The sequence below is a fragment of the Asterias amurensis genome, chromosome 17, assembly GCF_032118995.1.
Source record: "Asterias amurensis chromosome 17, ASM3211899v1".
Lineage (NCBI taxonomy): Eukaryota > Metazoa > Echinodermata > Asteroidea > Forcipulatida > Asteriidae > Asterias > Asterias amurensis.
This window is the reverse complement of record NC_092664.1, coordinates 9,716,322-9,730,843: the sequence shown is the minus strand read 5'-3', so window position 1 is coordinate 9,730,843 and position 14,522 is coordinate 9,716,322. Positions and strand designations below refer to the sequence as shown.

Here is a 14,522-nt window from a genome sequence, read left to right as displayed (position 1 = left end):
AATGTCAAAGTATGACTCAAGAGTTGACGTGGAACGAACGATAAACAACAAAATTCTTCCCAGGTTTATTTCAAACCACAGTCAGTAGTGAACCATGGCAGAACAAACTACCTTTCTAAGTGCACTTAAGGAGAAATATTGCAGTGAAGATGAGGCACTTGAATGTAAAACTTTTGGGGTGCAAATTGTGGTGTTCGGGAGGGCGGGTCGACAGCGGGGGAGATCGCGGGATGATAGCGCCGGGGAACCCGGTGAGCACGGAGGCGGGGACGGTGGTGAGGAGAGTCCGGAGTTGGAGTACCTGAAAACGGCTGTATGTAGTCACCATTCATATAATTTTGTCAATTAATAAATAATCATTATGGTAAATCTTGCTTTTGCTAATCTAGTCAAATTTGAAAATTTGAAAATTTTAAATCTACTAAATCTAGTTTTAGATTTATTTAGAATTTAATTAAGATTTTTTGGTTTAATTTTTAAATGAAATCACGATACTGTACCTAGTGATACTAGCCTAATCTGGATCTGGATCTGGATATTATACTCTGATAAAAATGGATACCCGCATCGCATCAGAGTTTATAGTGTATAGTTTATAATTTATAGTGTTTAATCTTCAAGTCAACGTCTTTGTATGCATGTTGTTTATAAATGATCCCAGGCCAGGGTGAACTAAGCTAACATCAGGTGACAATTTATTATTGTATTGTCTTCATAAATTAACATATAATTTAAAAGCACCACTATTACATCATCATGTACAATGGCAAAAACCAACTGACGCCCTAGAGCCAGTATATAACTGAGGTGTTATTATACTCCTTTAAAATTTTATTTACATCTGCAGTCAAACAACTGCAGATCATACATAGTCAAAAAATAAATGAAAGGAGTATTGCGCCCTGACCTGACCAATTTATAAAACTTTTCCATTTATTTATAAAAACTTGTAGGTGCTGTGCGACCAAGGAATCAGCCATGCTGCCATTCCATCAAATGGACTGTCCTCCCTCTGTCCAAATATTTCAGATCTGGATCTTTCGGGCAATGCGTTGAGTAGCTGGGAGGAAGTATTTATGATATTCAAACACTTGCCTCGTCTGAAGTTTTGCAATCTAAGCTCAAACCCCCTGAGTGGGAGACAGGTATGCTAAGGCAGTGGACACTTTTGGTAATTACTCAAAATAATTATTATCATACAACTTTACTTGGTTACAAGTAATGGAGAGCTGTTGATGGTATAAAACATTGTGAGAAACGACTCCCTCTGAAGTGACATAGTTTTGGAAAGAAGTTATGTTCCACTAATTTGATTTCAAAGACCTCAGAATCAGATTTTGAGGTCTCGATAATCAACCATCTGAAAGCACACAACTTTGTATTTACAGGGATGTTTTTTCTTTCATTATTATTATCTCGCAACTGCGACGACCAATTGAGCTCAAATTTTCACAGGTTTGTTATTTTATGCATATTATTGAGATTCACGAAGTGAGAAGACTGGTCTTTGACAATTACCAATAGTGTCCACTACCTTTAAAACAAACTGAGAGTAAAAAAACCAACAACTCTTCTCAATCCAGACCAGGGCCACTTTATGCACTACCCACCCATGCCACCCCAATGACTTTTTACTTAGAGTTAGTAATAAATGTGCCATCCATACGTGTATTTTATCTGAAAATCAACCACTGGGTTGAATGAATATTTGTATTTTTCTTTTTTTTTTTATTCAAACAGATTTGTGACAAACTTTACTTTTCTTGTGGCGTTGATGACTTGGTGCTTAACAATACTAAAGTTTCATGGAGTGAAGTGGTGGCCTTATCACGCCTTTTGCCCAACTTAAAACAGCTGCATTTGTGCATGAATGGTAACAAAGTAGTTCTTGATTAAATTGAACAAATTTCAAAAACTTTCCAAAGATGACTACAACAACAAAATCATTAAAAATAATTCTACAAGAGGTATGCTAATAGGTGTATATGTAAATGCCCTACCATATTTTGGCAGAACAGTGGGAAAATCTAATTCAGCAAGAAGAAAATTTTGTTAGAAAAAGCTTGAATCAATTTATCTTAGAGCCAGTGTACACTATTGGTAATTACTCAAATTAATTATTAGCTTAAAACCTTACTTGGTAACGAGTAATGGGGAGCGGTTGATAGTATAAAACATTGTGAGAAGCGGCTTCCTCTGAAGTAACGTAGTTTTGAGACCTCAGATTTAGAATTTGAGGTCTTGAAATTAAGCATCTCAAAGCACAAAACTTCGTGTGACAAGGGTGTTTTTTCTTTCATTATCTCGCAACTTCTACGACCGATTGAGCTCAAATTTTCACAAGTTTGTTATTTTGTGCTTATGTTGAGACACACCAAGTGAGAAGACTGGACTTTGACAATTACCAATAGTGTCTAGTGTCTTTAAACAAAATAGATTTAAATCCGTAACAAAAGTGCTTAAAATTATATTTTTTAAGAGAAGTGCAAACACCAAACTCAAATTTTGATTGCCTGAAGTGCCCCCTAAAAGAAATGGTACATCCCCTTGTGTGCCACCCCCCCCCCCCCCCCCCCCGCCCTGTACCACCACAATCCTTGTTACCCTTCGCTTCTTATACTGTTTCCATAAAAAAAAATTAATTGGATTTTGTATTGTTTCATTGTGCAGAGTACAATGGTATCTCAATCACCGAGGAGGAACTAGCAGCACACTTCACTGAGCTTCTCAAACTAGCACTGAATAACAACCAGATAAGGAGGTACGGGACCCTGTAGTACTTGATATACAATGTACTACATGTAGGTGCTAAATGTTTTACCCCAGATATTCACATTTTTTATTTTTCCTAATTTTTCCTAATTCCTCTTTGCCCAATTCCATGGCACTGCTTACCACAGAACAATGCGCTTACAGCACTCAGATTTCCATGTGCCATTAACGCAGAATTTAGTGGTAAGCGGAGCAATGAAATTAGGCTTTGTACTTGGCAAAATTTCATACAGCCAATTAATAAGCACAAAAAACTGCTCTACCAATTTTTATTTGCTCAGCAAAAGCTGAGGGGAGCACCAGATACAACATTGCAAAATTATTGTAATGTTTTCTGGTAACCCGTTTCTGCTAAGCAATACTATTCTGTGCTGAGCAAGTTTTGTGCTTATACAGGCTTTTTTAAAGTGGGCCCTGTACAGTATGTATTATGACAATTCATTTCATTTGACAAAGTAGTTGTTGCTTCAAAAGCTTATTGAGATACAGGTGTTAGGTACTGATAGTAATTAATACATGTGATGTGACGATTTATTTTCCTCTTTTGTATTACAAGGAAACTCATAGATTACATTTATCTTCTTCACCCTCCTATCCCTCTCCTCCCCCCCCCCACTCACTCTCTCCGCCCCCACCTCTCACTCTCTCCCTTTTCTGTCGCTCTTGTGAAATTTACGTTTGGAAGATGGGAAGAGGTTGCAAAACTGAGGTCTCTTCCGAAACTGAAGACTCTCATATTACTAGAGAACCCACTTGAAGACGTGTACTACGAAGGAACATCTTCAGCATCGGTCAACAGAAATGCTTCAGAAGAAGAAACAGAAATGCATTCAGGAACTGACTCGACACATCTTCATGGTGACTCGTCAAGCGATAGAAGAAGTACAGGGAGTGAAGAGGAGAGCCAGCCTGTACCTGAGTGGAGGGGACAGGAAGCAATAGGTGGCAATGCTGTCGAGGATGAGCCAGGCTATATGGACACAGAAGAGATGGTCAAGGAGAAAGAGGCAAGGGTCAAAGGTGACTCCTGCTGTGTTTCTGGAAAACAAAATAAGGTAGCTGCTTCTTTCCAATATTCTGTAAATTTAGTTGTTGTCGTACTTTGTTTTTAGCAGTTGTTAAAAATAAATGATTGTTTGCATTAACAATGCTTTCTATCATAAAGGACACAGGTAACAGTGATTTGTGTGTTATTTTGGCCAAGAAGTCAGACTTATACTATTTTTAACTAGTGCAATTACTGATTTTTCATAAACATTTTCCAAAAGATAAATAAACTCCAATGAAATGTCAATGTGATAACAATACAAATGCTATTGGGTTCTTATAGCGCTTTATCTTCTACCTCCATGCTTTATCACACCCATAAGAGCAAAGCACTCTGACAGTACTTTTCATGCAAGGTATGTGCAGCTACGATTTGAAGTATGAGCCCTAATCCTTCATTTCCTTTATAGCACCATTTAATGTTTTACATGTTACTGCGGCGCAACATGATGCTGATTAGACCAAGCACACTGGTTCTTTTATGTGCATTCCAACACACATAACCTAACTACATGTATGGTTAAGTATTTCTACCTCCATGGGTTAGGTGTCTTGCTCAAGGACACAAGTGTCACAACTGGGATCCGAACACACACCCTGCTGGGCTCAATTTCATAGAGCTTCTTAAGCACTAAATTTTGCTTAAGCAAAAAAATCCTTGCTTAGTAAAATCAGATTACCGACCAAGACTCCACTCAATTGTTATGCTAAGTAAACAACAGCTAAATACCAGTCACAAGCAATGTATATGGCATGACATTTTGGCCAGTAACATGTGTAAAATAAGTGAGCTATTTCCGTGCTTTTAAAAGCAATTTCTTTGTTTAAGCAGCTCTATGAAATTGGCCCCTGATGAGGTATAACCGTGTCCATGATTTACCCAGACAGGTGAATCTAAAGAAATTCAAACTGATGTTTCAGCACAGGAGGAACAGATGAGGAGGAATCCACACAATGATGAGGAGCAGGTCTTCTCTCAAGGCTTTACATCCTTAGAGTCGCTGTGTGTCACAGACACTGCTCTGTCATCATGGCAACACCTGCATGATCTCAGGCTCTTTCCAAGACTACACTCTGTCAAAATCAAGGTAAAAGCAGCTTGAAGCAGGGTGTCCTACTGTACTGCTTAAAGGGACACGTTGGCTTCAATCGGATGAGTTGGTCCTTAAAAAGCGTTTGTAACCGTTTGTTATCAAATGCATCTTAATGGTTAGAAAGATGTTTTTAAAGTAGAATACAATGATCCACACAAAATTGCCTCCAAATTGCGTGGTTTTCCTTTACTTTGCGAACTGTGTTAGTTGATGAGGTAAAAGGAAAACCACGCAATTTCAAGGCAAACTTGTGTGGATCATTGTGTTCTACTTTTAAAACATCAATACTCAAATGCATTTTATGACGAACGGTTACAAACACTTTTCAAAGACCAACTCGACCGATCCAAGGCAAACATGTTCCTTTTAAGGCACCGGGCAGTATTGGAAATTATACTCATAATGATTTTCAGCATAAAACCTTACTTGGTAATGAGCAATGGAGAGCTGTTGATAGTAAACAACATTGCCATAAATGACTCGCTCTGAAAAACAAGGTATTTTGAGAAAAAAGAAATTTCTCACTCAAATAATACAAGGCTTCAAGCCTGCAGTCTTTTGGGGTCATCCACAAATGTGTGCAACATACACGAACATGTACATGTACATGTAGGTGTTTATTTCTGTCATTTTCCTCTTGCGACTTTTATAGCATATTGAGTCAAATTTTTACAGGTTTGTTATTTAAAAAAAAAATTGCATGTGTTGGGATTAAGTGAGAATACTGGTCTTTAAGGAGATGTTTCTGGAATGTTTTTTAAGGCCCAATAAACATGGAGAAGTTGTGTAGTATACTGTTACTTAATTACATTAAAATCATGAAAGAAATTGAGACTTGCATTGTAAAGACACTGGACACTATTGGTAATTTTCAAAGACCAGTGTTTTCACTTGCTGTATCTGAACATATGCATAAAATAACAAAGCTGTGAAAATTTAAGCTCAATCGGTCATCGAAGTTGCGAGATAATAATGAAAGAAACAACACCCTTGTCACACACAGGTGTGCGCTTTCAGACGCTTGACTTCGAGACCTCAAATTCTAAATCTGAGGTCTTGAAATCTAATTCGTGGAAAATTATTTTTTTCTTGAAAACTATGTTACTTCAGAGGGAGCCATTTCTCACAATGTTTAATACTATCAACAGCTCTCCATAACTCGTAACCAAGTAAGTTTTTATGCTAATAATTATTTTGAGTAATTACCATTAGTAACCACTGCCTTTAATATAGAGCTTTCTCGATGTTAGTATAATAATTGTATAAATCATTCTTTAAAACTGAGAAGCTGAATTCCAAAGAATATGGCAAAGAATATGATTCATTTTTAACATATTAAACCCAATTCAATGTTGACAGAATATACCACTGTTGAAGTCATTGGACCAAAAAGACAGAAGAAAGCTTGCTGTTGCAAGGTGAGGACTGTACTCTGTTTAATCATGATTTCTTCCAATCCTGATTTCTTTTAACTTTCAATTGCGTGAAGTTAATTTTAGATTAGTTCTAAACTACAATGTATGTGTTTTTTCTTTGGTTGTTTATTTACTTATTTTGGGGGGCAGGAGTCCTTTGTGTGTTTTTTTCTTGGCCAGTTACATTTACATCCCAGCTTAGTTTGGAGAGCATTTTGCAGCTGCTGTTTCTTTTTTTTTCAAATGCAAAATAAATCATCACTTTGTGTGTGAAGTGCCACCCATTTTATTTGTTTGAAAACTGATAATTTCACAGCCTTCCAAGGATCAAGTTACTGAATGGGAGTGAGGTGACTGAGGTGGAAAGAGAGAAGTCCGAGCGTCATTTCATCCGAACCTTCAGCGGCCATGATGACCCCCCTGCAAGATACCATGAACTTGTCCAGACCCATGGTGAGTCTCCTCAGTTTAATTTCTTATTTTTAGAACATTTGTAGCTATGCTTGGGCGATATCACGATATTATCGAATATCGCGATACTAATTTGGAAACGACTTTGATATCGGATCGATTTGGTTTTAATCGAAATATCGATATACCGTGATATGTATCGCGATATCGATTAAGTATCGCAATATCGCGATGTATTTCTTAGCTGGGCGCCTGCTTGAGCTGGGGAGTAACCTGCGATGGACTGGCATCCTGTCCGGGCCGAATAGAATTATTCTCAGATATAAACACTGGCCTGATGAGCCATACTGGCTCGGGACGGATTTTACTTTTCTTCAGAATCAGGGAGAAATGGCATGCCATTTAAAGGCAGTGGACACTATTGGTAATTACTCAAAATAATTATTAACATAAAACCTTACTTGGTGACGAGTAATGGGGAGAGGTTAATGGTATAAAGCATTGAGAGAAACGACTCCCTCTGAAGTGCCATAGTTTTCGAGAAAGAAGTAACTTTCCAAGAATTTGATTTCGAGACCTCAGATTTAGAACTTGAGGTCTCGAAATCAAGCATCTAAATGCACACAACTTCGTGTGACAAGGTTTTTTTGTTTTTTTTTCTTTCATTATTATCTCGCAACTTCGATGACCGATTGAGCTCAAATTTTCACAGGTTAGTTATTTTATGCATATGTTGAGATACACCAACTATGAAGGCTAGTCTTTGACAATTACCAATAGTGTCCACTGCCTTTAAGCAACCGTTTTTGTTTTTTCCACCAGGCAAACTGAAACCATTCTCCCACATCAGTCTCGGAGAGGGGTTTCAGGAGTTTGTAAAGCTTAACTTCATCTACGAGGGCAAGTGCATTAAGGAGAATGTGAAGATGAGGGTTACAGACCCAGTCAAGATCCTCAAGATTTACTGTTCCCGCTTGATAGAGATGCCAGCTAGGTAAGACTTCATTTCAGGCTTGTGAATTAATATTCAAAAATACCCATGACAGTTTCGCTATTTCAATTTGTGGAGAGCACGTCACATGGTTGGTTTTTTTTATGTGTGATACAAACACTGCTAGAAGTGGTTAAACATAGGCGTGACACGCTAGGTTCCTGCTTGGCGCTAATTTACACAAAATGCAAAAAATACTTTGGTAATCAATATAAGACTGTTATGTGCCTGCGCGTACGCCAGCAGCTGAGCTCAAGAGTGAGGTCTTGAAATCAAGCATCTGAAAGCACACGACTTTGTGTGACAAAGGTGTTTTTTCTTCCAATAAACGTATCTCGCAACTTTAACGACCACCGAGTTCAAATATTTCACAGGTTTGTTATTTTGTGCACATTATGTTGAGATTCACCAAGTTAGAAGACTGGTCTTTGACAAATACCTTTTTTACTCTATCATTTTTATCTTGGACAGGTTAGTGGTGTTATACCACAAGACAACCAGCCCCCAGTCAGACGAGGTCATTACGCAAGAATTGAATCTGATTGGAATGCCAATGAGCCGTTTCGATATGAAGGACGGCGATGAGATTCACATTGATGTACATGTTCCATATGTACAGTATGTACCAGAGTGTCAAATCAACAAATCATTAACTCCAAGTCCACGTTAATTCAAGGCGCCGTATTTTAGACCGTGTGAGGCCGCTCACAATAGTATTTATCTTCAAGTACGCGCTAATCCTCCAATCAGATTGGCAGAATGGAGTGGTTAGAAAAACCTATATTGCACGGCTAATATCACTACCATGCGTATTGTGTGTTCTATATCACGCGCCAAGTTTGCCTGAAGATAAATATGTTCGGCCTCGTTGGATATGGTACGCAGAAGCGCTATATTTTCCGTATTCCACTTGCGCTTGTGTGATAACTTGTACAGTATTTACCACAGCATCGATTCAATAATTCAACTCCAGGTGCTCGATGATCCAATGCACTGTATTTTTAAACACGTGAGGGCGCTCAAAATAGTATTTTTATCACTTTCAGGCATATTACGTAATTCCTTCTGCAGAGTTTTAGTTGACATTCAGTCACTTTTGTTATGGGTAGTTGTAAGTTGCTTTATGTAGGTGGATTATAACGGCTCCTTTAAAGGTCTTATTGTCCGTGATGAGTTAGATGTCTACGGTAGTAATGTAATGTGTGCCATTCCAATCTTTGATAACTGTTTTAAGTTTGAATGAATATACCCCAAGAAGTGATACAAATAAGTTTGAGAGCTCCCTCACGCAGTCAAACATACAGAGCATTGATGCTACATGCTACAACTATAGATACATGTAACCTGTTGAGTTCCCTGCGAAAAGTGTTGTCAAAACATAAAACTTACTTGAACTTACTTGAATCCACCGACGCCATCACACAACTGGGGAGGAGACGGTGGTTCTGGTTACTGGGGCAGACAGCTTAGATAAGCTTATGTAGAGCCCCCCGACGTTCTTTAGGAATTTATCCACGTGTCCCTTGAAAATGTTCACACTTGAAGCTTCAATTGCCTATCGAGGGAGAATGTTCCAGTAGTTGACCACTCTCTGGCTAAACCAGAACTTCCTGAGGTTAAGGTTGGATCTTGATTTGTACAGTTTAAGTTGGTGACCCCTGTGCTGCACGGTTGACAAATCAAAGAAGTGTTCAGGATTCAAGGGTTGAGGGTTTACATTGCCTGTAAAGACCTAACAATTCAAAATTGCAAAATATTAATTGGTGGGAGGCTGTACATCCCTACTTGCAGCTGAGAAATTGAATTATGAAGGATGTGGCTACAGCGTGGTCGAGCTTTAGGCATGCAAGAGCACTTTAGACAGGCAGCCACATCAACCATGAATGAAGTACAGCCATAAAACAGGAGGACCCGGAAACCCTTTTGGGACAAGAAACTTTATAGGAAAGCTCCATTAAAGATTTTCCTGAAACATAAATTATTCTGTTGGCTGCAAGTGTAGAAATCTGCAATAAACAGAGCCATTATTGGGCAACACTCAAGTGTCATAGAAAATGTTTTGTTTGAACATGTAGATATTGATTAGTTTTTCAAATCTGCACATTTTTATTGTACGCGTTTTGATCAAGTTATGAAATTTCAATATAATGACTCCAAAAATCACACCTCAGGAAAACTTAGCCTGATAGTCGATATTTACCTCCAATCATGGTTTAAAGGCAGTAGGACACCATTGGTAATTATTCAAAATAATTATTATCATAAAACCTGACTTGGTAACGAATAATGGGGAGAGGTTGATAGTATCAAACATTGTGAGAAACAGCTCCCTCTGAAGTAACGTAGTTTTCGAGAAAGAAGTAATTTTCCATGAATTTTATTTCGAGACCTCAAGTTTAGAATTTGAGGTCACGAAATCAAGCATCTGACAACACACAACTTCGTGTGACAAGGGTATTTTTTTCTTCCATTATTATTTGCAACTTTGACGACCAATTGAGTTCAGATTTTCACAGGTTTGTTGTTTTGGGCATATGTTGAAAAACACCAAGTGAGAAGACTGGTCTTTGACAATTACCAATAGTGTCCAGGGTCTTTAAACCTGTACATAATATTTATTGTGGAAGAATTGTGGGTTGAACAAAGAAAATTGACCGGAACGGGACCTAAACTTGCAATCTGTAGATTAATGTGTTGTTGGCGCTCTACCAACTGAGCTAACAAACCCTATTGTTATACCTCGGTAACAAACTGTGAAGTTTGATTGGTCGAGAACCAATCATGTGACGCGCAACCAAAATGCATGTTACATGTACATGGCTCGACGGGCCACCGGTTAACATGAAAAGGGATGTTCACTGGTGTACATCACCTTGATCGTTCCCGGCGTTGGTCGATTTCCAGCGCTGTGTACGAAACAACCGCGAGTTCGAGGGAATCGTTTCTTGTTCGTCTGCTTATTAAACAATGAGTAGTCCGTCGTAATAATGTTTGAAGATGACAACAGAACTTCGAGAAGAGGAATAACAATTAAACAAAGGTATAACGAAACAATTGTTGCACGCTGTGACTGGGGTCCATGGGTTTTGTACACTCTCGAGGGGAAATGGCATCCTTGGCTTCGCCTCGGGTTCCATTTCCCCTCTCGAGTGTACAAAACGCCATGGAACCCGTCACAGCGTGCAACAATTGTATAATATTGCTGGTTCAACTTTTGTCAATTACCTCCAATTAATCCGGAGGTCGCAGGTTCAACACCCATTCCACCAGTCAATATTTTCTTTGTTCAACCCAAATTATTTCAAATAATATAACCAGTCAGTTTACCTTGTGGTTTATAACTTGATCTGCTCTTAAACAGATCTGCTCAGGCTGCACTATGCATCAATAAAAGCCCACATTTGTGCTCGTTTGTGATCATGTTTTGTAAACATTTGTTATTTTTAGTATGTATCTAGATTATAATATTATGAGACACAATTTTGTTTGAAAAATAATATGTAAAAACAATAGCATGACAATTTAAGGCCGATTGCCTTTTAGATTGTTAAGAAACACATTTTACACAAACTATTTAATATGAATAAAGTGTACATTTATTTACAAATATATATTACACGTGTACAAAGAGAAGTTTTTTGACAGATTTCTAAAATAAATAAACTTAATCAGAATTTAAACTGAGTGTGATATCTACAATGTAGACTCATAATGGTACATGTAGTTTTTATTACAACCTTACGCCACTGTTTTACGTAGTATAGTACATGTAGGAGGGTTGACAGTGAACTGTGACGATGAGCTCAATGCATCTATGTGTGCATTCAATTAGCTTCCCTGGGTCGACCCGGTCTGCCCCAGGTACATTCGAATAGCTTTGACGTCATTCCAGGGGATCACCCGGGTCAGGCCCAAGTGCCCTCCCTGCTTGTGGAGTGGGTCACTTGGGGCTGGCCCCCCGCCCCAGGTGCATGACGTCACCAGGAGAGGGATGGTGATCGTTTGACTAGCTCTCGTCAGGGGCTTACCGGAGTGAGCAGGGGTCGACCCAGGGAAGCTAATCAAATGCACCCATTCATTCAAAAACGGAGTGGAGGATTGAATAATCAGACAGTAGGAACATTTGGAATTGTCAAAGCAGGTTACGGTATAATAATTTGTAATTGGAATACACAATCTAAGAACCATTCCTAATAATAAACAAGCATTTCTAAAGCGCCCCACGAAGAGCGGAGCGCTTTACAAAGAAGAGGAACAAAGAAAACAGTGAATCACGGAAACAAATGAGTTTTCAATTTCCGCTTGAAAACAGACAAAGATGGCGCTTCACGAGAACAGATCGGAAGTTCATTCCAAAGACGAGCCGCGGTAGATGTGAAAGTCATGTCACCAGCTTTCTTGTACGATCTTTGGACAACAAGCCGGGTCCGATCAGTGGAGGAGCGCAGTCTTGGTCTGTGTTCAGCGGAACCAGTGTTCTGGAGTTGAGTCATGGCAGAAAGATAACTAGGGGCAAGGTTGTTGATAGCCTTGTAGACATACAGCATGAGTTAGTAGTAACGCTTCTCAGATTCAAATAATTTGATATATTTTTCCATCACATTACTTTGAGATGAAATGCTTCTCAAAGTACGTTATAGACGATGTGACCTATGTTTACATTAAAAACGCCCTCTGTTGACAAAACACTCTATACGTCATGTTTCGCCGGGCACTGAGTTGCGCAGTCACAGTAAGATTGCGTACACTTTCTAGCTGGCTGCCAAAACACAAAGGTTTTGCCCGGCGGTATGAGCGCGAATCATGTTATGGTTTTCGTGTGATGTCAGAGGTCACATCGTCTATACTACATGTACTATCAAAGGCTGCTGTACTTCTAACCAAACAATATCGGATTGCCACTAATTTTAAGAGTGATTGCCAAATGTATACCTTCTTCAAAGATTCTGAATTAATTTTGGTATACCCATCTCATATTTAAAGATAATTCTTTCTTAAGATTAAAAGATTGGTTCCCGCCAAAAAGGTGACAACATATGGGGTGTCGTGGCAGAGTGGAAAAGACCACCGAACTCAAGCTCTGATGTTTTTGTTCAGCAGAGTGTGGGTTCGAATCCCGGTCGTGACACTTGTTTCCCTGAGCAAGACACTTAACTATAATTGCTTCTCTCCACCCAGGGATAAATGGGTACCTGTGAGGGCAGAGATGGTTCTTTTGATTGATTTAGCCGAGAAGCGCTTAGTTTGCGCACAGGCTGTATACTCCCCAGGGAGCTGAGATAGTTTAAGGAATGATTTAAGGCCCAGTGACCAGGGGTAATAATGTCGGAAGCGCTTTGAGACGGGTGTGAAAAGCGCTTTATAAAAATTATTATTTATATTATTATTACTAATAAGACCATATAAAAACAGTACCAAGAAAAGGTGAACCTCGTAAAAAGACGCAAAGATTTGGAGGAAAGACAGAAAGTGCCTGCACTCAAGGAATGTTGCCTGCGCTTACTATCAGTAACACAGACAGTGTCATCAGAAATGCCTCTTCATGTTGAGATCAATAAAAGATTTGGCTTTGATCACATAGTTCCTATGCTTGCCAATGACAGAAGTCACAATGCCATGTCGCTAAGAGACCCAAAGAAGAGAGCTATCAGTCCTGCCAAAAATTTGCCAGCATGGAAAGTACTTTTGCAGAAATTGGCTTGTAATGAAGAGAGCACTACAACAAAGGAGATCAAACTTTTCAGATTCCCATGGGACAAAAAGAGAAAGAAACTACTTGCAATGTGACTCTACCTTATCATACATGTACTAGAAAATACATTGTCTTTGCACGCAGGAAACCTTCTTTTACGGGATAACAGTCTGCAATCTCCACACATCCCAACGTAGCAAGCCTCACACTCCAGGTGAACGTCCTCCAATCCACCATAAAACGTGCCAGTAGGTCTCGCAGCTGCAGTCGGGTACAACAGAATCAGAAAGACTCGTTGAGTGATCTGGTGATGCAACTAACCTGACATCTATCTGCTGGTATCACAACCGCTATGATGACAAAGCCGATTATATATATTCAACCTCAAGAACCTACAGTAGTAATTCAAGAACAGCTCACTTACTTCCCCCTGCGAAGCTACCTGTAGCAAGTCATGATACATGTACGTAGGAACCTAAAGGAACAGCAACCACCCCACAATTCCCTATTTAGAACCAAGCGCTTTCAACAAACTCCCATCCCTTCATGGAAATTTTAAATGCCGGCTCTGCATGATTTTACTGTTTGTATATGATAGATTTTATGTATTTCCTGCCTAGTTTTTACTATTTTTATGTCTTAAACAAGAAGCTCCCAATTATGCTGGAGTTTTCGATATCTTGTTTCATTTAATTGTTCGTAATAATATAATAATGATTGATTTCTAAGTTGAGCTTTCAGATCTTTTTCTAAATGGAATTCTTCTTATTTTATTATTATATAATGTTGTAGGCCTATATACTTATTAAATGGAGCAACATGATTTGAGATTGGTACAAACAGCACACTATCTGATGTAAACAAATTCTTCGGGAAGAAGTTTGTTAATGAGGGTCTTTCTTACATTGGCTTTTAAGATTGTATTGTAAATCCGAAAGATCTTCTCAGTTCGTTGGTGAATTTCTTTACTGCACGCACATGCGTAGCATTCATCTTGATCATTGCAAGCCCTCTAGTTTGTCCAAAGTTCCTTCCACTGCATGATGGCCGTACCGGGCCCAACACTGGAGGTGTACATGTATGTAGGCTGTCTGCAGTGT

The 14,522-nt window shown here is 38.9% G+C and overlaps 1 protein-coding gene across 1 annotated transcript; it reads left to right on the top strand.

The window, feature by feature from the left end:
* The first annotated feature begins 4 nt into the window (after positions 1-4).
* On the top strand, positions 5-14,410 carry LOC139949495 (tubulin-specific chaperone cofactor E-like protein). Its single transcript, XM_071947860.1, has 10 exons — positions 5-313; positions 954-1,145; positions 1,741-1,873; positions 2,671-2,761; positions 3,458-3,827; positions 4,704-4,907; positions 6,273-6,331; positions 6,645-6,781; positions 7,562-7,733; positions 8,202-14,410. The coding sequence occupies exons 1-10, from the start codon at positions 95-97 to the stop codon at positions 8,398-8,400; spliced, it is 1,776 nt and encodes a 591-aa protein (XP_071803961.1). The 5' UTR covers positions 5-94; the 3' UTR covers positions 8,401-14,410.
* The last annotated feature ends 112 nt before the right edge of the window (positions 14,411-14,522 follow it).

Bases quoted from the DNA above. Each gene is read 5' to 3' on its own strand.
- LOC139949495 (XM_071947860.1), top strand. From the start codon at position 95: ATGGCAGAACAAACTACCTTTCTAAGTGCACTTAAGGAGAAATATTGC. The intron at 6,332-6,644 runs GTGAGGACTGTA...ATAATTTCACAG, and splicing joins AGAAAGCTTGCTGTTGCAAG to CCTTCCAAGGATCAAGTTAC. The intron at 7,734-8,201 runs GTAAGACTTCAT...TATCTTGGACAG, and splicing joins TTGATAGAGATGCCAGCTAG to GTTAGTGGTGTTATACCACA.